The sequence below is a fragment of the Somniosus microcephalus genome, chromosome 6, assembly GCF_052327205.1.
Source record: "Somniosus microcephalus isolate GS21.2 chromosome 6, FLI_Smic_1.0, whole genome shotgun sequence".
Lineage (NCBI taxonomy): Eukaryota > Metazoa > Chordata > Chondrichthyes > Squaliformes > Somniosidae > Somniosus > Somniosus microcephalus.
The window spans coordinates 192,432,068-192,457,742 of NC_140992.1; the positions used below are offsets into that span (position 1 = coordinate 192,432,068).

Sequence of the window (25,675 nt, forward strand, 5' to 3'; positions counted from 1 at the left end):
GCCTGACATCAGTCGTGGGGAAAATGCTAGAGTCCATTATAAAAGATGTAATAGCAGAGCACTTGGAAAGCAGTGACAGGATCAGACAAAGTCAACATGGATTTACAAAAGGTAAATCATGCTTGACTAATCTACTGGAATTTTTTGAGGATGTAACTGGTAGAATAGATAGGGAGAACCAGTGGATGTGGTGTATTTGGACTTTCAGAAGGTTTTCGATAAGGTCCCGCATAAGAGATTAGCGTGCAAAGTTAAAGCACATGGGATTGGGGGTAAGGTATTGGCTTGGATAGAGAACTGGTTGGCAGACAGGAAGCAAAGAGTTGGAATAAATGGGTCTTTTTCCGAGTGGCAGGCAGTGACTAGTGGGGTACCGCAGGGATTGGTGCTAGGACCCCAGCTATTCACAATATATATTAATGATCTAGACGAGGGAACTAGATGTATCTCCAAGTTTGCAGATGACACAAAGCTGGGTGGGCGTGTGTGTTGTGAGGAGGATGCAGAGAAACTCCAGTATGATTTGGACAGGGCTTGGGTGATTGGGCAGATGCATGGCAGATGCAGTATAATGTGGATAAATGCGAGGCTTTCCACTTCGGTGGCAAAAACAGGAAGACAGATTATTATCTGAACGGCAACAGATTGGGAAAAGGGGAAGTGCAATGAGACCTGGGTGTCCTTGTGCACCAGTCGCTGAAGCTAAGCATGCAGGTGCAGCAGGCGGTTAAGAAGGCAAATGGTATGTTGACCTTCATAGCGAGAGGATTCGAGTACAGGAACAAGGATGTCTTGCTGCAGTTGTACAGGGCCTTGGTAAGACCACACCTTGAGTATTGTGTGATGTTTTGGTCGCCTTATCTGAGGAAGGATGTTCTTGCCATGAAGGGAGTGCAGCAAAGATTCACCAGACTGATACCTGGGATGGCAGGAATGACGTATGAAGAGAGATTGGGTCGATTAGGCTTATATTCGCTAGAGTTTAGAAGAATGAGAGGGGATCTCATTGAAACTTATAAAATTCTAACAGGACTAGACAGACTAGATGCAGGAAGGATGTTCCCGATGGCGGGGGAGTCCAGAACCAGGGGTCATAGTCTAAGGATAAGGGATAAGCCATTTAGGACTGAGATGAGGAGGAATTTCTTCACCCAGAGAGTGGTGAACCTGTGGAATTCTCTACCACAGAAGGCAGTTGAGGCCAATTCATTAAATATATTCAAGAAGGAGTTAGATATATTTCTTAAGGCTAAAGGGATCAAAGGATATGGGGAGAAAGCAGGGACAGGGTACTGAATTTGGATGATCAGCCATGATCTGATTAAATGGCCGAACAGGCTCGAGGGGCCGAATGGTCTACTCCTGCTCCTACCTTCTATGTTTCTATGTTTCTATGTTAGACCACTACGCTCTGCCTATTCTGGCCTTTTGAATATCCCCAATTTTCATCGCTCTACCATCGTCATGCCTTCAACTGCCTAGGTCCTAAGCTTTGGAATTCCCTTCGTAAATCTCTCCGCCTCTCCACCTCTCTTTCCTCCTTTAAGGCTCTCCTCAAAACCTACCTCTTCGACCAAGCTTTTGGTCATCTGCCCGAACATCTCTTTATGTGGCTCAGTGTCAATTTTTTTTGTTGATAATTCTCCTGTGAAGCACCTTGGGACGTTTTATTACGTTGAAGGTGCTATATAAATATAAGTTGTTGTTCGGGGCATGCTCACCTCTGAGTCAGAGGTTGTGGGTTCAAGTCCCACTTCAGAGAATCGAGCACAAAATCTAGGCTGAGTTTCCAGGGCAGGACAGAGGGAGTGCTGCACTGTCAGCGGTGCCGTCTTTCAGATGAGGCCTTAAACCAAGGCCCCATCTGCCCTCTCAGGTGGACGTAAAAAAATCCCATGGCACTATTTCGAAGAGGAGCGGGGGAGTTCTCTCTGGTGTCCTGCCCAATATTTATCCCTCGAACAACATCACTAAAAACAGATTATCTGGTCATTATCACATTTCCATTTGTGGGAGCTTGCTGTGCGCAAATTGGCTGCCGTGTTTCCTACATTACAACAGCGACTACAGTTCAAAAGTACTTCATTGGCTGTAAAGCTCTTTGGGCCGTCCTGATGTTGTGAAAGGTGCTATAGAAATACAAGTTCTTTCTTTTCTTTACACTGGGAGGACTCGTTGGGTTGCACGTGCTGGCAGTATAATTAGAATAAGATGTGGCAACCTGCAAGTACTGGGCTCCCACTTCCCCATTTCTTCTGACACTGCTGAAAGTACAGGAAAATAGATGATCCTTCCCATCTGATCCCAGCTAACAGCACAAGCCCGCATAGTATCTGCTCCCAGCTGACATTCTGTACAGTTCTTGTACTGCCCTTTGTGGTAAGCTGTGATCTTAGCCAGCTCAGGCAGGTGGTGCATGGTGGATGCACAAGGAGGGGCAGAGGAGATGATCTGAGCAAATCTCCCAGCACTTCCTGGCAGCTACATTGACAGTGACTTTGGCAGACCCACGAGGCAAATCATCTGCCCATCCCCCAGCTGAGGAATTGTGTGAGATACTTAATGCAGAGAGATTAAAGGGAGCGGAAATAAATCTCTCTGCACTGTCTATCCATACTCAACATTCAGTTCTCCCTCCACTGTCCAGCCAGTCTCACTGTCTGACTTTCCCTCCGTTGTCCAGTCTGTCTCACTGTCTGACTCTCCCTCCATTGTCCAGTCTGTCTCACTGTCTGACTCTCCCTCTGCTGTCTAGCCTGTCTCACTGTCTGACTCTCCCTCAGCTGTCCAGTCTGTCTCACTGTCTGACTCTCCCTCCATTGTCCAGTCTGTCTCACTGTCTGACTCTCCCTCCTCTGTCCAGTCTGTCTCACTGTCTGACTCTCCCTCCATTGTCCAGTCTGTCTCACTGTCTGACTCTCCCTCCTCTGTCCAGTCTGTCTCACTGTCTGACTCTCCCTCCTCTGTCCAGTCTGTCTCACTGTCTGACTCTCCCTCCTCTGTCCAGTCTATCTCACTGTCTGACTCTCCCTCCTCTGTCCAGTCTGTCTCACTGTCTGACTCTCCCTTCGCTGTCCAGTCTGTCTCACTTTCTGACTCTCCCTCCATTGTCCAGTCTGTCTCACTGTCTGACTCTCCTTCCTCTGTCCAGTCTGTCTCACTGTCTGACTCTCCCTCCTCTGTCCAGTCTGTCTTACTGTCTGACTCTCCCTCCATTGTCCAGTCTGTCTCACTGTCTGACTCTCCCTCCTCTGTCCAGTCTGTCTCACTGTCTGACTCTCCCTCCATTGCCCAGTCTGTCTCACTGTCTGACTCTCCCTCCTCTGTCCAGTCTGTCTCACTGTCTGACTCTCCCTCCTCTGTCCAGTCTGTCTCACTGTCTGACTCTTCCTCCTCTGTCCAGTCTGTCTCACTGTCTGACTCTCCCTCCTCTGTCCAGTCTGTCTCACTGTCTGACTCTCCCTCCATTGTCCAGTCTGTCTCACTGTCTGACTCTCCCTCCTCCGTCCAGTCTGTCTCACTGTCTGACTCTTCCTCCTCTGTCCAGTCTGTCTCACTGTCTGACTCTCCCTCCTCTGTCCAGTCTGTCTCACTGTCTGACTCTCCCTCCATTGTCCAGTCTGTCTCACTGTCTGACTCTCCCTCCTCTGTCCAGTCTGTCTCACTGTCTGACTCTCCCTCCTCTGTCCAGTCTGTCTCACTGTCTGACTCTCCCTCCTCTGTCCAGTCTGTCTCACTCTCTGACTCTCCCTCCGCTGTCCAGCCAGTCTCACTCTCTGACTCTCCCTCCTCTGTCCAGTCTGTCTCACTCTCTGACTCTCCCTCCGCTGTCCAGCCAGTCTCACTGTCTGACTCTCCCTCCTCTGTCCAGTCTGTCTCACTGTCTGACTCTCCCTCCTCTGTCCAGTCTGTCTCACTGTCTGACTCTCCCTCCTCTGTCCAGTCTGTCTCACTGTCTGACTCTTCCTCCTCTGTCCAGTCTGTCTCACTGTCTGACTCTCCCTCCTCTGTCCAGTCTGTCTCACTGTCTGACTCTCCCTCCATTGTCCAGTCTGTCTCACTGTCTGACTCTCCCTCCTCCGTCCAGTCTGTCTCACTGTCTGACTCTTCCTCCTCTGTCCAGTCTGTCTCACTGTCTGACTCTCCCTCCTCTGTCCAGTCTGTCTCACTGTCTGACTCTCCCTCCATTGTCCAGTCTGTCTCACTGTCTGACTCTCCCTCCTCTGTCCAGTCTGTCTCACTGTCTGACTCTCCCTCCTCTGTCCAGTCTGTCTCACTGTCTGACTCTCCCTCCTCTGTCCAGTCTGTCTCACTCTCTGACTCTCCCTCCGCTGTCCAGCCAGTCTCACTCTCTGACTCTCCCTCCTCTGTCCAGTCTGTCTCACTCTCTGACTCTCCCTCCGCTGTCCAGCCAGTCTCACTGTCTGACTCTCCCTCCTCTGTCCAGTCTGTCTCACTGTCTGACTCTCCCTCAGTTGTCCAGTCTGTCTCACTCTCTGACTCTCCCTCCATTGTCTAGTCTGTCTCACTGTCTGACTCTCCCTCAGTTGTCCAGTCTGTCTCACTCTCTGACTCTCCCTCCATTGTCTAGTCTGTCTGACTGTCTGACTCTCCCTCCTCTGTCCAGTCTGACTCAGTGTCTGACTCTCCCTCCATTGTCCAGTCTGTCTGACTGTCTGACTCTCCCTCCTCTGTCCAGTCTGTCTCACTGTCTGACTCTCCCACCATTGTCCAGTCTGCCTCATTGTCTGACTCTCCCTCCGTTGTCCAGTCTGTCTCACTGTCTGACTCTCCCTTCGTTGTCCAGTCTGTCTCACTCTCTGACTCTCCCTCCGTTGTCCAGTCTGTCTCACTGTCTGACTCTCCCTTCGTTGTCCAGTCTGTCTCACTCTCTGACTCTCCCTCCGTTGTCCAGTCTGTCTCACTGTCTGATTCTCCCTCCATTGTCCAGTCTGTGTCTCTCTGTCAGTTAAATGAAAAATTACTGTTATAGGGAGTAGTGCTGCTGGAGAATGTAAATTTGTCAGCAGTTTACTTTTTACCGAACAACAACTGAGGGAGAGCACAGCCCTTCACCTGCTCTGTCTGCGCTGCGTCTCAGCCCAGGTATTCGGGTAAGGGGATGAAATCTGTAGGCACTTTCCCATTAGGTAAATGGAGCTGGTAAAAGACATCTCCCCGCCAGCCTCTCATCAGCTGCATTCGTAAGTTTACCACTGCCTGATGGCAGGATGAGATATCTGCCTTCAGCCATCTTACTCCAGATAAGATGGAATAATTTCTTCCAGCCTCGATAAAGCTATCAAAGCTATCGGAATAATGACTCTGGCGTTGGTCTGCGAGAAGCACTAGGTAAGGATGGCAGTGTGCAGGGCCTGAGATGGGCTTAGCCACGAGGCCCTTGGCCTGCCCATTGCTGCAGGTGCGTCGTGACACAGTGCCCCCGCTCCCCCGCCCCCCCGTCCAAGCTCACCCTCTTAAACAATCTCCGACAGGTCTTAAGGGAGACATAACAGAGCAGCACTGTAAGTGGTTTTAGAGTGGAGGGGAAGGGCGGTGGAAGCAGTGCACAGATGTCACTCTCCCTGGGCTGGATCAAAACAAATTAAAATATAAAACCAAAAGGAAAATACTGCGGATGCTGGAAATCTGAAATAAAAACAGAAAATGCTGGAAACATTCAGCAGGCCAGGCAGCATCTGTGGAGAGAGAAACAGAGTCAACGTTTCAGGTCGATGACCTATTATCATAAAATATGAAACCGATGTGTTACTTGGTCTCCTTCAGACATTATCGCTCTGCCCGTCAAAAGCCGCTTACATTGGGCTATGTGCCATGCTGGTGTTGCTGTTTCTTCACCAGATCCTACTGATCCGGCAAGGCTACTTTATGCTAACCGCCCGCTGCCTGAGGCGAGCACGCCAGGAGCTGGCAGTGCCAGCTCAGGAGCAAAGTCACATTTAGGGTCAGATCACCACCAGGGACCTCAGCGCATCCCGGATCCCGGACCGATAGTCTAACAATTGGCCAATCTGCCGCTGTTTCTCACAGGTCCCAGTCCCGAGTTCTTGATCGTGATGGAGTACTGCGAGATGGGGAGCCTGCGCAGTGTGCTGGCGGGCGAGTGGCAGCTCAGCTGGCAGAGTCGCATTCACATGGCACTGGACGCTGCCAGTGGCCTGTACAGGTAGGCTGGCTTTTATCTATTATCTGGTCATTTATCACATTGCTGTTTGTGGGAGCGTGCTGTGCGCAAATTGGCTGCCGCGTTTCCCACATTACAACAGTGACTCCACTTCAAAAGTACTTCATTGGCTGTAAAGCGCTTTGAGACGTCCGGTGGTCGTGAAAGGCGCTATATAAATGTAAGTATTTCTTTTCTTTCTTTGTGGTGATTAGGTGATTGGGTGCCTGGAGAGATTAGATCACACCGTATCTTGGCCATCTGGCTTATCCCAGGGGTCTGGCTTACCCTAATTCAATATAGAGACAATGGCACTGGGACTAGAGAGGTGGAGGTCCCTGGTCTGACATTTTCCTACTACCTGACTCCGAGTCAACAATAGGAATTTACGATCATGGAGCGTTTCAAGACAATGGAAGATGCCCAAGGGTCTTCACAGAGGAGAAGCAGGTACCAACAGATAGGAGAGATGATCAAAAGTGTGGTAGAAAGTTAAAGGACAATCGAATCAGGGTGTTTCACATGATAAAGGGAATCGATCAGGGAAGAGACAGAGGGGTAAAAATTAGGTAGCGCCCCATTTGGGGCACTACCTTCGTAGCCCTGAAAAAGTTAGCTACTGGAAGCGCCCCACGTCCCTCTTGGTACTGCAGGCCTTCCTCCCTTTATTAAAGGGGAGGGGCCTGGCGAAACGTGTCCCGCCGCCCAGCTGGGCCACCAGGGATCGGGAGTGCCAGCACCCCATGGAGGGGGGCTTCACAGGAGGTTGGGGACAGCAATGGGGGCAGGTGCTGGCAGGCGGCCAGCAACAAAAATGGCCGCCCGCCACCTCCCCTTTAACTAGTGCCACCCCGGCCACAGGTAGGCTCCCCGACCCCGGCGGACGTCACTTCCGGCGGTAAGTCGCGGGGCACCACCCAATATTACAGCCGGGGCGCGAGCGGGGCTCTGTGCATGGCGATGATGTCATCGCCGGTGGTGCAGCGCCACGCGGCGCTAATGGTTAGCACCACCACTAACTTCCTGCTGAATTTCGCCCTCTTAGGGCACTAATGGGAGGCACAAATCAACTGAATTTAGCCCCCCAGAGAAACTATTTCCTCTTGTGGGGGGAATCCAGAACAAGAGGGCACGATCTTAAATTTAGAGCTAGGTCATTCAGGAGTGAAATCAGGAAGCACTTTTTCTCACAAAGGTTGGTTGAAATCTGGAACTCTCTTCCCCAAAAGGCTGAGAATGCTGGATCAATTGAAAGTTCAAGACTGAGATCGACAGATTTTTATTGGATAAGGATATGAAGGGATATGGAGAAAAGGCGAGTAAATGGAGTTGAGGTATAGATCAGCCATGATCTAATTGAATGGCAGAACAAGCTCGAGGGGCTGAATGTCCTACTCCTGTTCCTATATCATAGATTTTGAGGCAGCATTGAAAGGCATCATTGCTTTAGGGAGGATGTTACAGAGAGTAGAGCTCAAGCAACTGAAAGTTCTGTCAATGATGGTGGAGCAAAAGGAGGGTGGGTTTACAGGGAGCCCGAGTCGGAAGGCTTTAGGGTCTGGAACAGGGCGTGGGGCTAAAGGAGGTTGCAGAGGTAGGGGGTGGGGTGATCCCATAGAGGGATTTATGAAGCAGGACAAGGATTTGGAATTTGGTGAGTCGGGAGCCAGCCGAGGCGGGCGAGGACAGGGGTAATGGGTGAGCAGGACCTTGGATGGGGCAAGATGCGGATGGTGGAGTATTGGACAAATTTGTGTGGGGTGGAGCTCAGGAAGCCCATGATGAAAGCATTAGGGAAATCAAGTATGAGGGTAACGATAGCTAGACTAAGGATCTCAGTGGCAGTTCGGGGTGAGGTAAGGGCAGCGGCAAGTGATGCTGCTGAGGTGGAAGTAAGCAGTTAGAATGTGGGGTTTGAAACTCACTTCAAGGTCAACTAGGACACTGAGGTTAGGAACCCACTAGTTCAGCCTGAGTAAGCAGCCAGGGGAGGAAGGGATTGGAGTTTATGGCAGGATCTGAATAGGGTGGCTTAAGTCTCAATGTTCAATTGGAGGAAATTCTGGTTCATCCATGACATTATGTTGGGTCGGCATCCTGATAGGCAATGGCAGCTGTGGAGTTGAGAGTGATGATGGAGAAATAGAGCTGGGCTTCATTAGCAAACATGTGCAAGCTGACCCCATGCCTTCAGATAATGGCCTAGAAACTTGTTGGCACCACTCATTTTACAGGCGTAAAACAGGCACCTGAGCATCCAACATGGCATGTTCTGTGCCAGAGGTGCGCTTCCCGCCATATTGGTAGTGGCTTCTGTATAGGCATCCAAGGCCCGTGCCTGAAACAGTCATTAGGTCCTTTGCAAATGCAAATAGGGGGGCTAACGACTGTTTGAGGCCCCCTCAGCGGCCCCCCCAGCCCCACACTAAATTTGCAGACTGCAGCCGGCTGCCACTGATATTATAGGCTACGTGCACTCTATTGGAAAGTATGGGCTTGATGGGTGGAAAGGACCTTGTTCTTAATTTTGTATGGCACAACTGGCCCCAGATGTTCCACCGAGTCTTAGATTCAGAACATCTGCCCTGTGATGATTTGGCTGCAGAGAGGCAAGCAGCAGGTTCTGAAATTCCACACCACTTACTGGTTGGAACCACTATTCGACGGGGTGCGGTACTCTGGTGAGGAAGATGGTGGCGGTACAATCACACATCCTGTGGTGAATTGTGCTGTGCACCATGCCAGTCATCAGGAGTTCATGGTACCTGCTGTCCACCAAGCAAGGACTGAAACCAGCATTGGTGCCTAACAACTAACTAGTGATTATCCTGCGGGGAAGTAGGTGGGATCTGTCTGAGGTTTTGGTGGTTTCAAGATGACACATGAGGTGATGGAAATTTGGAACCAAGTCCGTCCTCCATACTTGACTTCACTAGGTTGCTCTGCAGTATGAACTCTGATGATCAACCAGCCAGCTTGGCTCACTAACAGAACTTGGAGGGGTAGACTTGTTGCTAGGGGCTGGGATTCTTCCCACTCGGCTCTAGATAACTCCACAGACCAGTACCCTGCGTGGTTATAGCTGGTTAAATTCCAGCAGTACCCCAGCACACACATGGAGGACCCCTAAACCTGTGCCTAATCTTTCTGGACTTGGGTAAGTGGGGAGTGCACTTGCGGGAACAAAGTATACACATCGGGCAAAAGAAAATTCTCCGGGTGTAGATTTCTCAGTATCTTGCTTCAGAGACTCTTAAACATGGTGGTGGTTTTCGATGTGGTCAGATACCTGGCTGACCAACACCTGCTGCTTCCCTCCTGGACCCTGGACCCAGAACATCTGCCTTGTTGCTGTTGCCCTGCAGCTCAGTGTTGCAGCCCACGTTCCTGTCCCTTTCAGACATTAAGTTCTCTTAGCCAGCCCCTGGTTTATTCCAAGGTCCTTGCAGTTTAATAAAAACCCACAGAGGCACTCCAGTTCATACAGGATTAGCTGGTCGTCCTACCAGCAGGTTGACTGGAAGCTCATTATTGGTGTGTCTAGTGTTACAATAACGTCCTTGTGTTTTGCTTTGTTGCAGGATGCACCAATCAATTGAGAAATTCAAACTTCACTGTTCTATTGACAGCACCAGGTTCCTGGTAGACAATGGTCTCAGAGTAAAGGTTGGTTGATGGAAATGATGAACATCCACCATTTATATTAACTCTAGTACTGACATTTGGGGTATTCAAGAGCACTATGTAGATTGTAGCATTAGAACTAAATTATCTGTACTCAGTTGAACACTGGGCCTGCTCCTCCTGGCCCAGTGACTGTAAGCTCATTCCTGATAGTTTTGGATCTTTCCGAAGTTCTGTTCTCAGAAGCTCGTTTCCATAGCAGCTGTTTCCTTTCTGCATAGGAAATATTCCCACACCCCCAGTCCAGGCCCCTTTGCACAAGAAATGCCCCCTCCCCATTGTGTCTGCGTCCACCTCCACCAAGCCACTCCCCCTGTGATGTCACCAACATCAACTGCTTGAACGAGAGCTTTCAGAAACAGTCAGCAAAATGGAAAGAAAGGAACAAGTGGGAGATTAAAGTCTTTTTTAAAGGGACACTCCCAATGTGAAAAGGGCCCTGATGGGGGGAGAGGTCACCTGTTGTGTAAAAGGGGCTTTGACTGGATGGGGGGCGGGAGGGGCGGTCGGGGGAGGGGTCTGTCCTGCGTAAAAGAACCCTGACACTCGCTCAGTACTGCCCTGAAGTGGGAGCCTAGATTATGTGCTCGAGTCCTGGACTGGAATTTGAATCCACAACCGCCAGACTCAGAGATGAGATTGCTGCCAACTGAGCCGAGATGGCAGGTGGACAGTTGGAATGCTGGAAATGCACAGCAGTTTTGACAAAAGGTCCAGACCTGAAAGCTTAACTCATCTGTTCTCTCCACAGATGCTGCCTGACCTGCTGAGCATTTACAGCACTTCTTTTGTTTTTGTTTCAGATTTCCAGTATCTGCAGTTGTTTTGCTTTTTGTTCAGGTTGATAGTTAGAACACCAGCACCTGTATCCAAAAGAGCTTTGGGCTGTGGCAGAATATGCACAGGACCAGAATACACGCAGGACCAGAATACACGCAGGACCAGAATACACGCAGGACCAGAATACACGCAGGACCAGAATACGCGCAGGACCAGAATACGCGCAGGACCAGAATACGCGCAGGACCAGAATACGCGCAGGACCAGAATACGCGCAGGACCAGAATACGCGCAGGACCAGAATACGCGCAGGACCAGAATACGCGCAGGACCAGAATACACGCAGGACCAGAATACACGCAACAACAACAAGAAGAACTTGTATTTATATAGCGCCTTTAACGTAGTAAAACGTCCCAAGGCACTTCACAGGAGTGTTAGAAGACAAAAAATTTGACACCGAGCCACATAAGGAGAAATTAGGGCAGGTGACCAAAAGCTTGGTCAAAGAGGTAGGTTTTAAGGAGCGTCTTAAAGGAGGAAAGAGAGGTGGCGAGACGGAGAGGTTTAGTCAGGGAATTCTAGAGCTTAGGGCCGAGGCAACAGAAGGCAGGACCAGATATACACAGGACCAGAATTTACACAGGACTTTGCCCTTGTGCCCACTGTTCCATTTGTGCTCATCTGTTTGGAATTTTTTGTCGTTGTGTGGGGTGAGGTAAGTAGGTTGGCGGACTCAATCATTCTGCTGCAAGTGGGGATCACGAGCTGACATAAGAAAACTACTAGGCACTTGGTCTAAGCGTTAAACAAAGCTTTAATCAACTGTTTTACAACATGGGAGTGATATACCTATCAATTCATCCAATGAAAAGCGACGAGTTAGGAAAGTAACTATAGGTTTTTATTGGCTAAATAACAGAGCCCACCCTCGTGGGTGATCGGATACAACAAGGAGGAATGCCAGCCAGTCGACTACCTTTATACCTGGGCAGGTAGGTGGAGTCATGGGCGGAGTCAGCAGTGGTCAGCCCAGGTATAGCAGCGTGACAAGAGGCGAACTCGTATAGTGATACAACAGTGTGAACAGTGATAACCATAGAGTAACGATATAACAGTGATAACTATAGTGTAACGATAGTGAACGATAAAAGTGGTTTACCACATTCACCCCTTGTTTAGATTTGAGTCCGGCGGGGTGAAGTGTACTACCAGTTCTGGTATGTCAGTCTGTCCGGAGGCCTCGTAAGCCTTTCTGATCGTCGCAGCGGCGGTGTTGCATTATCCGGTGTTAATGCTGGTGTCTGCGTGGTCGGCGAAGGCTCGTGGGGTTCCGGCATGCCGTCTACCTGGGCTGGAATTGGGGGGGTGGTGGGGGGGGGTGAAGGTGGTGTCTCCGGAGTGCCCGAGGGTGCGAGGTCTCGTAAGGAGACTGTGTCCTCCCGCCCGTCTGGGTATGCCACATAGGCGTACTGGGGGTTGGCGTGCAGGAGGTCCACCCTCTCGACCAGGGGGTCCGTTTTATGGGCCCTCACGTGCTTTCGCAGCAAGACGGGCCCCGGAGAGGTCAGCCAGGTTGGTAGCGTGGTTCCCGTAGTCGACTTCCTGGGGAAAGCAAACATTCGTTCATGGGGGGTGGCGTTGATGGCAGTGCAAAGTAGTGACCGGGTGGAATGCAGCGCTGCCGGGAGGACTTCCTGCCAGCGGGAGGTTGGGAGGCCCTTAGACTTTAAGGCTAAGAGGACGGCCTTCCATACCGTCGCGTTCTCTCTTTCCACCTGGCCGTTCCCTCGGGGGTTGTAGCTGGTGGTCCTGCTTGCAGCAATACCTCTCGTTAGTAGGAACTGACGGAGTTCCTCGCTCATGAAGGAGGAGCCCCGGTCACTATGTATATAGTTTGGGAACCCGAACAAGGCGAAGAGGTCGTTCAGGCATTTAATGACCGTGGTACTGGTCATGTCTGGGCAGGGGAAGGCAAAGGGGAAACGGGAGTACTCATCAACAATGTTGAGGAAGTACACATTACGGTCAGAGGACGGGAGGGTCCCCTTAAAGTCGATGCTCAGGCGCTCGAAGGGGCGGGTGGCCTTGATCAGGCTTGCTCTGTCCGGCCTAAAGAAGTGCGGTTTGCACTCGGCACAGGTCTGGCAGTTCCTGGTCATGGTCCTGACCTCCTCGATGGAGTAGGGCAGGTTGCGGGCCTTAATGAAGTGGTAAAGTCTGGTGACCCCGGGGTGGCAGAGGTCGTTGTGGAGGGTCTGAAGTCTATCACTTTGCGCGCTGGCGCATGTAATTCATGACAGAGCATCGGGGGGTTCGTTCAGCTTACCTGGCCGGTACAAGATATCATAATCATAGGTGGAGAGCTCGATTCTCCACCTCAAGATCTTGTCATTCTTGATTTTGCCCCTCAGCTTGTTATTAAACATAAAAGCGACCGAACGTTGGTCGGTAAGGAGGGTAAATCGTTTGCCTGCCAGGTAGTGCCTCCAGCGTCGTACCGCCTCTACAATCGCCTGGGCCTCCTTCTCGACTGACGAGTGTCGGATCTCAGGGCCCTGTAGGGTCCTTGAGAAGAAGGCCACCGGTCTCCCCTCCTGGTTAAGGGTGGCGGCTAGGGCGAAATCGGATGCATCGCTCTCGACTTGGAAGGGGATGGACTCATCCACTGCGTGCATTGTGGCCTTGGCAATGTCTCCCTTAATGAGGGAGAAGGCTGCGCACGCTTCCTCCGTAAGGGGGAAGGATGTGGACTTCATGAGGGGTCTGGCTTTGTCCGCATAATTGGGCACCCATTGGGCATAGTAGGCAAAGAGCCCCAGGGTTCTCTTCAGTGCCTTTGGACAGTGGGGGAGGGGTAGCTCCATGAGGGGGCGCATTCTTTCGGGGTCGGGGCCGATGACTCCGTTCTCTACTACACAGCCGAGGATGGCAAGGCGCGAGGTGTTAAACACACATTTATCCTTATTGTAGGTGAGGTTCAGCCGTTGGGCCGTACGGAGGAATCTCTCCAGATTAACATCGTGGTCCTGCCGGTCGCGGCCGCAGATGGTGACGTTATCTAGATAGGGGAACGTGGCGTGCAGCCCGTTCTGGTCAACCATCCGGTGGGTAAAATGGCGTCTCCCACGAGGTTGGACAAAATGGCGGAGAAGATGGCTGCCCCCATAACTCACATGAGGCACTGCTGGTGTCGGTTGCCTGTATCAAAGATGGCCGCCCCATGACTCACATGTGGGGATGCTGGCCTCTGTTGCCTTGAAGGAAGATGGCCGCCCCCACAGCTCGCATGAGGCACTGCTGGCCTCTGATGATCCACCTCTGCAGGCCTTAGCGAAGTGGCCTTTCTTCATGCAGTTTGAGCAGGTAGAGTTCCTGGCTGGGCAGCGCGACCTCGGGTGTTTCGCCTGGCCGCAGAAGAAGCAGCCGGCAGCCCGATCGCGGGGGTCCGATGTCGGAGCCGGTATCGGGGGTGGCGGTCTCGATCGGGTCCGGGACGCCGACGCTGAGGTAGGTCCCAGGGGGGTTGCTGCGGGGGGTATCGCGGTCGGGGTCGGTCCCAAGTCCCAGGGTCGCGAGTTACAGTACCTTGAGTATGCCTCGAGGTCCCGATGGGCCACCTCTAGCGAGAGAGCGAGGGCTGCAGCTTTGTCCAGGTCGAGGTCCCTTGCTTCCAGTAGTCTTTGCCGTGAGTAGTCGGACCGCAGGCCTTTCACGAAGGCATCGCGGACATTGTCTTCAGTATTTTCTGCCGCCGTTACCGCTTTAAAGTTACAGTCTCTGCCGAGTGCTTGTAGCACCCGTAAAAATTCCTCCACGGGCTCTCCTGGCTGTTGCGGGCGGGATCTTAGGAGGTGTCTGGCATACATGGAATTTACCGGGGTTTGGTACTGTCTTTTCAGCCGGTTGATGGCGTCCTCGTATGTTTTAAGGTCCCGGATGAGTGCGAATACTTTAGGGCTCACTTGGGCGTTCAGAACTCTTAGCATGGATTTCTGAGGCACGCCGGATTCTCCCAGGTAGGCTTCGAAGCGGCTCAGCCAGTGTTCAAAGTCGAGGGCTGAGTTTGCTGCCTGTGGGTTTAGGTCCAGGTACGGTGGTCTGAGGGCTCGCAGCCAGGCCGGCTGCTGTGGCTGTTGTAGCTGGGCGTCTGGCTGGTCGCTTGGCTGGTCGTTTGGCTGGTCGTTTGACTGCTCAAGTGTCGACATTTTAAAATTTAGCCAATAAAATTGATATACCTATCAATTCATCCAATGAAAAGCGACGAGTTAAGAAAGTAACTATAGGTTTTTATTGGCTAAATAACAGAGCCCACCCTCGTGGGTGATCGGATACAACAAGGAGGAATGCCAGCCAGTCGACTACCCTTATACCTGGGCAGGTAGGTGGAGTCATGGGCGGAGTCAGCAGTGGTCAGCCCAGGTATAGCAGCATGACAAGAGGCGAACTCGTATAGTGATACAACAGTGTGAACAGTGATAACCATAGAGTAACGATATAACAGTGATAACTATAGTGTAACGATAGTGAACGATAAAAGTGGTTTACCACAGGGAGGTCTAGTTGTGTCCTTCACTAGTTCCTGTTAAGAATGTCATGCGCAAGCTGGGCCCGTGCCCGAGTATTTATACTCTCCCTGGACAGCGCCACCCGTAGGCCGCTCAGTATTATTTCATAAGTCTTTCTTTCATGAATGACTGATTCATGTCACGAGCGTCATTCTCAGAGCTTCCTTCTGATCTTCCCCGGAGAGTCGGAATCTGAGGTTATGCTCCAAGAAGCTACGTGGTTCCTGAACCAGCTGAGACTGTCCAAACAGATGTGTATACTCCTTTAAATCAGGAAGGCCGTGCTGCCTGGCTAGGTGACCTTGACAGGCTAGGTGAATATGGAGCAGAAGTTTCCAATCTGGATTTATGGTCGCTGAGGAAGGTGTCTGACTCACCAGGCACAGACCCGTCTCATCACAAGCAGCGTGTAGATCGAGAGCGCGGTATTGAGGGCGCGATGGCCATCCCAACCTTTGCGTCATTCTTTCTCTCTTCCTGCGTTTAGTTGGGAGGCTTGGACCTGGCAAAGACGGAGACCTCGATCCGACGGAACAGCGTCCCCAGCCAGAGATCCCACACGTTACCATACATCTCACCGGAGCAGCTGGGCAACATCAACTACCCATATGACAAGCCCTGCGAGGTGTACAGGTAAGAGTTTAGGTGCAGTCATTGCAGCTGGAGAATGGAGAAAGTAAGGTTCAAACCGCAGCAGAGGTGGATGGTATTCTCGCTGTTACTGTCTGAGTGTGCAACAGGGTGGTAGTATCAACGTGTAATGGGGTTCAATGTGTAATGGTGATCAGTCTTGTAACAGGTTGGGGGTCAGTGTGTAACAGGGCAACAATGTCAGTGTGTAACAGGGGTTCAATCTGGAAAGAGGCTCAGACTATATAATAGGTTAGGGGGTTCAGTGCGTAACAGATTGTGGGGAGTCAATGTGTAATGGGGTTTCGGTGTGTGACCATGGATCAGTATGTACTGGGGGTGTTACTGGAAATTTTGCATTGAACCGTAGCCTTGTGGATGATGGTTGACAGGTGATCGATTGATTGGTTTTATCTGTATTTTCCGTTTCAGTTTTGGGATTGTCCTGTGGGAGATAGCCAGCCGCAAAACACCATTTAAAGGTAAAGAGTAAAATCTTCTGCATCCCACTAATTTTTCCTTCCGTTTCACTGGATAGGTACTGTGGGCACTGTGCCACGAGGATGTGTCTGATACTGGATGGATGCTGTCTGGTGCTGAACGCTGTCTGGTGCTGAATGCTGTCTGGTCCTGTCTTGAGCGGAATGCTGTCTGGTGCTGAACGCTGTCTGGTGCTGAACGCTGTCTGGTCCTGTCTAGAGCGGAATGCTGTCTGGTGCTGAACACTGTCTGGTCCTGTCTAGAGCGGAATGCTGTCTGGTGCTGAATGCTGTCTGGTGCTGGATGGGTATGATTGGGCGCTGTCTGGCACTGGGTGCTGTCTGGCTCTGGGTGCTGTCTGGCTCTGGGTGCTGTCTGACTCTGGGTGCTGTCTGGCTCTGGGTGCTGTCTGACTCTGGGTGCTGTCTGGCTCTGGGTGCTGTCTGGCTCTGGGTGCTGTCTGGCTCTGTGTGCTCTCTAGCTCTGGGTGCTGTCTGACTCTGGGTGCTGTCTGGCTCGAGGTGCTGTCTGGCTCTGGGTGCTGTCTGGCTCGAGGTGCTGTCTGGCTCTGGGTGCTGTCTAGCTCGACGTGCTGTCGGGCCCTGGGTGCTGTCTGACTCTGTGCTGTCGGGCTCTGGGTGCTGTCGGGCCCTGGGTGCTGTCGGGCCCTGGGTGCTGTCGGGCTCTGGGTGCTGTCGGGCTCTGGGTGTTGTCTAGCTCGAGGTGCTGTCGGGCCCTGGGTGCTGTCGGGCTCTGGGTGCTGTCAGGACCTGGGTGCTGTCTAGCTCGAGGTGCTGTCTGGCTCTGGGTGCTGTCTAGCTCGAGGTGCTGTCTGGCTCTGGGTGCTGTCTGACTCTGTGCTGTCGGGCTCTGGGTGCTGTCGGGCCCTGGGTGCTGTCGGGCTCTGGGTGCTGTCGGGCCCTGGGTGTTGTCTAGCTCGAGGTGCTGTCTGGCTCTGGGTGCTGTCGGGCTCTGGGTGCTGTCTGGCTCTGGGTGCTGTCGGGCTCTGGGTGCTGTCTGGCTCTGGGTGCTGTCGGGCTCTGGGTGCTGTCTGGCTCTGGGTGCTGTCGGGCTCTGAGTGTTGTCTGGCTCTGGGTGTTGTCTGGCTCTGGGTGCTGTCGGGCTCTGGGTGCTGTCTGGCTCTGGGTGCTGTCGGGCTCTGGGTGTTGTCTGGCTCTGGGTGCTGTCGGGCTCTGGATGCTGTCTGGCTCTGGGTGCTGTCGGGCTCTGGGTGTTGTCTGGCTCTGGGTGCTGTCGGGCTCTGGGTGCTGTCTGGCTCTGGGTGCTGTCTGGCTCTGGGTGCTGTCTAGCTCGAGGTGCTGTCGGGCCTTGGGTGCTGTCTGGCTCTGGGTGCTGTCTGGCTCTGAGTGCTGTCGGGCTCTGGGTGTTGTCGGGCTCTGGGTGCTGCCTGGCTCTGGGTGCTGTCTGGCTCTGGGTGCTGTCGGGCTCTGGGTGCTGTCTGGCTCTGGGTGCTGTCTGGCTCTGGGTGCTGTCTGGCTCTGGGTGCTGTCTGGCTCTGGGTGCTGTCTGGCTCTGGGTGCTGTCTGGCTCTGGGTGCTGTCTGGCTCTGGGTGCTGTCGGGCTCTGGGTGCTGTCGGGCTCTGGGTGCTGTCGGGCTCTGAGTGTTGTCTGGCTCTGGGTGCTGTCTGGCTCTGGGTGCTGTCGGGCTCTGGGTGCTGTCTGGCTCTGGGTGCTGTCTGGCTCTGGGTGCTGTCGGGCTCTGGGTGCTGTCGGGCTCTGGGTGTTGTCTGGCTCTGGGTGTTGTCTGGCTCTGGGTGCTGTCTGGCTCTGGGTGCTGTCGGGCTCTGGGTGCTGTCGGGCTCTGGGTGCTGTCTGGCTCTGGGTGCTGTCGGGCTCTGAGTGTTGTCTGGCTCTGGGTGCTGTCGGGCTCTGGGTGCTGTCGGGCTCTGGGTGCTGTCTGGCTCTGGGTGCTGTCGGGCTCTGGGTGCTGTCGGGCTCTGGGTGCTGTCGGGCTCTGGGTGCTGTCTGGCTCTGGGTGCTGTCGGGCTCTGGGTGCTGTCTGGCTCTGGGTGCTGTCGGGCTCTGGGTGCTGTCTGGCTCTGGGTGCTGTCGGGCTCTGAGTGTTGTCTGGCTCTGGGTGCTGTCTGGCTCTGGGTGCTGTCGGACTCTGGGTGCTGTCGGGCTCTGGGTGCTGTCAGGCTCTGGGTGCTGTCTGGCTCTGGGTGCTGTCTGGCTCTGGGTGCTGTCGGGCTCTGGGTGCTGTCGGGCTCTGGGTGCTGTCTGGCTCTGGGTGCTGTCGGGCTCTGGGTGCTGTCGGACTCTGGGTGCTGTCGGGCTCTGGGTGCTGTCAGGCTCTGGGTGCTGTCTGGCTCTGGGTGCTGTCGGGCTCTGGGTGCTGTCGGGCTCTGGGTGCTGTCTGGCTCTGGGTGCTGTCGGGCTCTGGGTGCTGTCGGGCTCTGGGTGCTGTCTGGCTCTGGGTGCTATGCTTTGTTCTGATGCAGACTCTCTTTAGTTTTGCTGGGATTGAATCATTGTTGAATGAGTGCATTGTGTCTGGGCAGTACTGCGTGCAAGAAGGGTGGACTTGAATTGTGATGTTAGCTGGTGCTTGCGGGAGTGGGGTGGTTGCTGGGCAGTGTTAAGAAGGAGATGGTAAACGCTGAATTAAACTTTATGGATTGGATTCCCAAGGAAGAATTACAAGAATAGATTTATGAAGTGCCTTGATTGAAGGTTTCAATTTGACACATCGGGCTGATCATGTAACAATTGATGTCAAGTGTTGTGCATCATAAATCACATCCAGTGTAAAATGTAATCAACTGCTTTCAGCTCCTGAGGTCCAGCTCCCCATGTCCAGTTCCTTCCATTCATCTCCAGGTCCAGTTCACCCCTGCATTCAGCTCCCTCTATGCAACTCAGACTCCTCTTCTCTGAGCCCTTCATCGCTCCCTCCTCATATTCCTGTCAGGCTTTGTGTCTTGTTTTCATTCCATCGCATGCCAGGGTGTTGTAAATCTGGGCCTTGACATCCTGACTGGCCCCACAAGGTGTGAAATTGCGGCTCACGGGATTTATGGAGGGAGCCCCATGGCGTGAGTGACTCCATAGAGCATGAGGTAGAGCGGGGTCTGGGTGGGTTCATGCTGTAAGTACAGATATTTTTAAAAAATTCGTTCCTGAGATGTGGGCGTCGCTGGTAAGGCCAGTATTTATTGTCCATCCCTAATTACCCTTGAGAAGGTGGTGGTGAGCCGCCTTCTTAAACCACTGCAGTCCGTATGATGAAGGTACTCCCACAGTGCTGTTAGGGAGGGAATTCCAGGATTTTGACCCAGCGACGATGAAGGATCAGCGATATATTTCTAAGTCAGGATGATGTGTGACTTGGAGGGGAACTTGGAGGTGGCGGTGTTCCCATGGGACTGCTGCCCTTGTCCTTCTAGGTGGAAGAGGTCGCGGGTTTGGGAGGTGCTGCCGAAGAAGCCTTGGCGAGTTGAAGCAGTGCATCTTGTAGATGGTACACACTGCAGCCACGATATGCCGGTGGTGGAGGGAGTGAATGTTTAAGGTGGTGAATGGTGCGCCAATCAAACGGGCTGCTTTGTCCTGGATGGTGTCGAGCTTCTTGAGTGTTGTTGGAGCTGCACTCATCCAGGCAAGTGGAGAGTATTCCATCACACTCCTTACTTGTGCCTTGTAGATGGTGGAAAGGCTTTGGGCAGTCAGGAGGTGAGACACTCACTGCAGAATACCTAGCCTCTGACCTGCTCTTGTTGCCACAGTATTTATGTGGCTGGTCCAGTTAAGTTTCTGGTCAATGGTGACCTCCAGTATGTTGATGGTGGGGGATTTGGCGATGGTAATGGCATTGAATGTCAAAGGGCGGTGGTTATACTCTCTCTTGTTGGAGATAGTAATTGCCTGGCACTTTTCTGGCACAAATGTTACATGCCACTTATCAGTCCAAGCTTGAATGTTGTCCAGGTCTTGCTGCATGCGGGCATGGATGGCTTCATTATCTGGGGAGTTGCGAATGGAACTGAACACTGTGCAATCATCAGCAAACATCCTAATTTCTGACCTTATGATGGAGGGAAGGTCATTGATGAAGCAGCTGAAGATCGTTGGGCCTAGGACACTGCCCCGAGGAACTCCTGCAGCGATGTCCTGGGGCTGAGATGATTGACCTCCAACAACGACAACCATCTTCCTTTACGCTAGTTATGACTCCAGCCTGTGGAAAGTTTTCCCCCTAATTCCCATTGACCAATTTTACTTGGGCTCCTTGATGCCACATTCAGTCAAATGCTGCCATGCTGTCAAGGGCAGTCACTCTCACCCCACCTCTAGAATTCAGCTCTTTTGTCCATGTTTGGACCAAGACTGTAATGAGGTCTGAAGCTGAGTGGTCCTGGCGGAACCCAAACTGAGCATCAGTGAGCAGGTTATTGGTGAGTAAGTGCCGCTTGATAGCACTGTCGACAACACCTTCCATCACTTTGCTGATGATTGAGAGTAGACTGATGAGGCAGTAATTGGCCGGATTGGATTTGTCCTGCTTTTTGTGGACAGGACATACCTGGGCAGTTTTCCACATTGTCGAGTAGATGCCAGTGTTGTAGCTGTACTGGAAAAGCTTGGCTAGAGGCACGGTTAGTTCTGGAGCACAAGTCTTCAGCACGACAGCTAGGATATTGTCGGGGCCCATAGCCTTTGCTGTATTCAGCACACTCAGCCGTTTCTTGATATCATGTGGAGTGAATCGAATTGGCTGAAGACTGGCTTCTGTGATGGTGAGGACCTCAGGAGTAGGCCAATATTGATCATCCACTCGGCACTTCTGGCTGAAGATGGTTGCAAATACTTCAGCCTTGTCTTTTGCACAGACATGCTGGGCTCCACCATCATTGTGGATGGGGATGGTCATGGAGCCTCCACCTCACGTTAGTTGTTTAATTGTCCACCGCCATTCACGACTGGATGTGGCAGGACTGCAGAGCTTTGATCTGATCCATTGATTGTGGAATCACTTAACTCTGTCTATAGCATGCTGCTTTCGCTGTCTAGCATGCATGTAGACCTGTGTTGCAGCTTCCCCAGGGTGTCTCCCCATTTTTAGGTACGCCTGCTGCTGCTCCTGGCATGCTCTTCTGCACTCCTCATTGAACGAGAGTTGGTCCCTGGCTTGATAGTAATGGTAGAGTGAGGGATAAGCCGGTCCATGAGGTTGCAGATTGTGGTGGAATACAATTCTGCTGCTGCTGATGGCCCACAGCGCCTCATGGATGCCTAGTTTTGCGCTACCAGATCTGTTCTGAATCTATCCCATTTAGCATGGTGATAGTGCTACACAACACGATGGAGGGTGTCCTCAGTGTGAAGGCGTGTCTTCGACTCCACCAGGACTGTGCGGTGGTCACTGCCACCAATGTCATGGACAGATGCATCTGCGACAGGTAGATTGGTGAGGACAAGGTCAAGTAGGTTTTTCCCTTGTGTTGGCTCCCTCACCACCTGACGTTGAAGTTCCCCACCCAGAGTACATACTGTGCCCTTGCTACCATCAGTGCTTCTTCCAAGTGTTGTTCAAGTACTGATTCATCAGCTGAGGGAGGGCAGTAGGTGGTAATCAGCAGGAGGTTTCCTTGCCTATGAGACTTCATGGGGTCCGGAGTCAATGTTGAGGACTCCCAGGGCTCCTTCTCGACTGTATACCACTGTGCCGCCTCCCCTACCGGTGGGACAGGACATACCAGGGATGGTGATGGAGGAGTTTGGGACATTGGCTGAAAGGTATGATTCTGTGAGTATGACAAGCTCGATGCCGGGTGGTCCGTCTGGTTTTATTATTATATTCTGCAGCAGTTTGTTACATCTGAGTGGCTTGCTAGGCCATTTCAGAGGGCAATTAAGAGTCAACCACATTGCTGTGGGTCTGGAGTCACATATAGGCCAGACCAGATTTCCTTCCCTAAACCAGATGGGTTTTTACGACAATTCCGATAGTTTCATGGTTACCATTACTGATATTAGTTTTTTATTCCAGATTAATTTAATTAACTGAATTTAAATTCCCCAGCTGCCATGGTGGGATTTGAACTCACGTTTCTGGATCATTCTTCCAGGCCTCTGGATTACTAGCCCAGTAACATAACCGCTATTCTACCTTTCCCGGTGTACAGACAAGCAGACCGGTCACACTGTAGTGCAGTCGACAGCCTTTACATCGCGCTGAGTCAGCACAACCAGCTTAAAGTCCATCTTTATTTTCGAGCAGATTGTAGCGACAAGGTCATCCAGCAAAAGGTCTGTGTGGAAAAAGTCCGTGAGCCTCTGCCGGGCGACTGTCCCAAGGACCTCTGTGAGCTGATCGATGAATGCCGTGCCTTCGATGCCTTCGAACGGCCGAAAGCTGGAGGTAGGCAGTGTTTTTATAGCTGGGGGTCCTGAACGGGAGGTTAGGTTTGTCTTGCTCACAAACTTGTGTGAACTGTAAGGGTGTGTGTGCCCCCCACACCGGGCAGTAACTACAGGTGTCTCCAGCAGGATCTACAGCCCATCTCCTGAATGGCTTCCCCCAACACCTGATATACTAGCTGATACAGACAGGTGTGTGTGGGGGTCACTCCAGGCTGCCAACCCTCCAGGATTGTCCTGGAGTCTACAAGAATTAAAGATTAATCTCCAGGGTATTGCTGTCAGCAACCAGAGAGAAAAGCCATCAGGGGAGAAATTCGGTTGGTTAGCACCACCTGGGGGGGGGGCGGGGGTGGCGCTAACGGGACGCTAAGGGGCTAGCGACCGGGTGCAGCCAGTGCAGCGACGCCCGCTGATATGAATCTTGTCATTCATGTGAAAATGACTTATGTAATAATACTGGGCGGCCTGCTGGTGGCGCTGTCCAGGGAGAGTATAAATACTTGGGCATGGGCCCAGCTTGTGCAGGACATTCTTTAACAGGAACTAGTGAAGGACACAACTAGATCTCCATGTTGAAAAACAGTTGATTAAAGCCTTGTTTAATACTCAGACCAAGTGCCTAGTAGTTTTCTTACGTCACCCACGAAATTCATTTCCGGTTTAACTCTTACCGCCTGGGCCTCGAGCGCCTCGCAGATCGTGGCGCCATCAAGTGCGTAGTGCCCCGTTAGCGCCCCGGATGTGAAATTGGCTTCCCGCCCCCAGCTGTATCGCCGGCCGCCAACAACGGCAGGAAAAGGAGGCGTTGTTCACTCGACTGGCCACTGGGGGAGCGCTATTTAAAAGGAAGGGTTTTCAGGTAGGCCAACCTTTAATATTTCCACCAGTCTGGTTCCTGCTGAAAGTTTTTGGTCGCTTCATTGCTGCAAGATGTCCGAGCCCTCCACTTTGCTGCGTGTGTTTGGGGCTGTAATGGCAGTCGCACAGGTCGGCTTGCAAGGCAGACCTGCTGACAAGTGGGTTGTGAAGCATCACTGGCCCTTCCCTTTAAGCGAGAGAAGCAGCCTCTGATGCCGTTAGGGATGCGCTTCAAATTGTTCAGCGCTCTGCCGCTACCCGCCCTGCTCTTGGACCTCTGCGTCCTAGGTGAAGTGCTTAGCGCTTGATTTAGCGCTCCACTTCTCTCTTGGAGCGCTAAAGCTGAATTTCCTGTCTGGAGAGACTCATTAGCGCCTGGCGCTACTTTGCCTACTTTTCAAAAGTTAGTGCCCCGGCCGGGGCGATACCCAATTTCCAGCATTGTGCGTTTTTTCTTTCATTTTGAGTGCTTTCGTTCAGCAGTTACAAAAATATTGGAGAAGGCGGGGGGTGGAAGGCTGTTTGACTGGCAGTCAAGAATCATCCAATCGGATAAGGAAGAGTCTGTTTGCTTTCCAATGGGCAAGGGAAGGCGGGGCACCGCGAGGATGGATGTGTCGAGCGGCCAATGGCAGGAGTGTGGGGGGCGGGGCGGTTGGAGGCGGGAGGTCATGTGATGAAACTTCCAGGAATACGTCCAAACCTAGGATCACCAATTGAAATCTCCCAGGCGAGAACACGCCAAACTGAAGTTCAGGCAACACAGAGCTCACCATAACCTCTCTTCACTATGGGTGGGGGTTGAAGTGGTCCAGAACACTTTGGAACAATTTCCTGGTACGTGCACCACAAAGCTGAAGGAGCAGGCACAGGCCAATGTCCCAGCTAAGATTGTTGTGTGGTCTCCGTGAGGTGAAGCATATGTTGTGAGAGGCTCAATCTGATATCTTGGCAGTGAGTGGATGAACCCCCTGAGTGTTTCTCATGTTACTCATCTTGTCACTGGTACACAGCACGTGACACATCCTCCCTCCTCTTTCTTTCAGTTATCGTCGACAGGCTGAAGATCATTCTGAAGAGAATTGCCGCAGTAACCAAGGAATCAAGGGTCTGAACCGAAGCATCCCACCTCTACTCCACAATCATTGGCACCAGTTCCTGGCCAATGCATTCACCCAGGCACCACTCACTCAGAATCTGGCTTTGCGTAGTGTTGATTCATTAATGTCTGTGAACTCCCCCCTCATACCCAGTAAAGGGGCAGCAGCAGTGAGCTAATTGCAATAAAGTGCTTCCTACTCTCCAAGTGTCTAAGAGTGAGTTCCTTACTGTTCACAGAGCAGTGTTTGCTCAAGTACCTGCCTTATCCATTGGGTCTGGATTATTGAGTAATTCAGAGCACCTCACTGATTGCCCATTATTCTATATATAAACTATCTGAACCCCTCGATTACATTCCAGCCTGTAACGCACTCCTGGGTATCCATTATTCTGTATATAAACTATCTGAACCCCTCGATTAGATTCCAGCCTGTAACTCATTCCCGGGTATCCATTATTCTATATATAAACTTTCTGAACCCCTCGATTAGATTCCAGCTTGTAACTCATTCCCGGGTATCCATTATTCTATATATAAACTATCTGAACCCCTTGAAGAGATTCCAGCCTGTAACTCATTCCCGGGTATCCATTATCTATCTATATATATAAAAGGATATGTCTCTCTCTCTCTCTGTCTGTCTCTCTGTCCGGCTATACAATCAAAAGTTATAGAGCGTACCTACACATATGTTATATCAAAAGAAAGCTCATCATTGGGAGACTCTTGTAGGCATATTTACTTTTTGGTCGGACAAAAATTGTGCCGACAGTATCCAAAAAATTTTCAAAATTCCGCTCATTATCCGCTCATTTGCATCGAGTGGGGGCGGGTTCATTGTGTGTGCGGGCGGGCCATCCTACAGTTGAGTGACGTGATGATTGACCAATCCTACAGTTCAGCGACCTGACGGTTGACCAATCGGTGCATGTGTGGGCGGGCCTTATCGTTCTGAACCGAGGTGAGTGGCCGCCATCTTGATTCCAAACTGTTCATTTCTTTTTC

At 51.9% G+C, this 25,675-nt stretch overlaps 1 protein-coding gene across 1 annotated transcript in view; it reads left to right on the forward strand.

The window, feature by feature from the left end:
* Positions 1 to 24,874, forward strand: part of LOC147116292 (mixed lineage kinase domain-like protein) — a 69,328-nt gene extending 44,454 nt beyond the window's left edge. Inside the window, exons 6-11 of the mRNA XM_085991123.1 lie at positions 6,052 to 6,187; positions 9,766 to 9,850; positions 15,704 to 15,849; positions 16,279 to 16,328; positions 22,568 to 22,708; positions 24,615 to 24,874. Coding sequence (XP_085847249.1) covers positions 6,052 to 6,187; positions 9,766 to 9,850; positions 15,704 to 15,849; positions 16,279 to 16,328; positions 22,568 to 22,708; positions 24,615 to 24,682 — 626 coding nt within the window. The 3' untranslated portion in view covers positions 24,683 to 24,874. The remainder of the gene's footprint in view (positions 1 to 6,051; positions 6,188 to 9,765; positions 9,851 to 15,703; positions 15,850 to 16,278; positions 16,329 to 22,567; positions 22,709 to 24,614) is intronic.
* Positions 24,875 to 25,675: the final 801 nt, after the last annotated feature.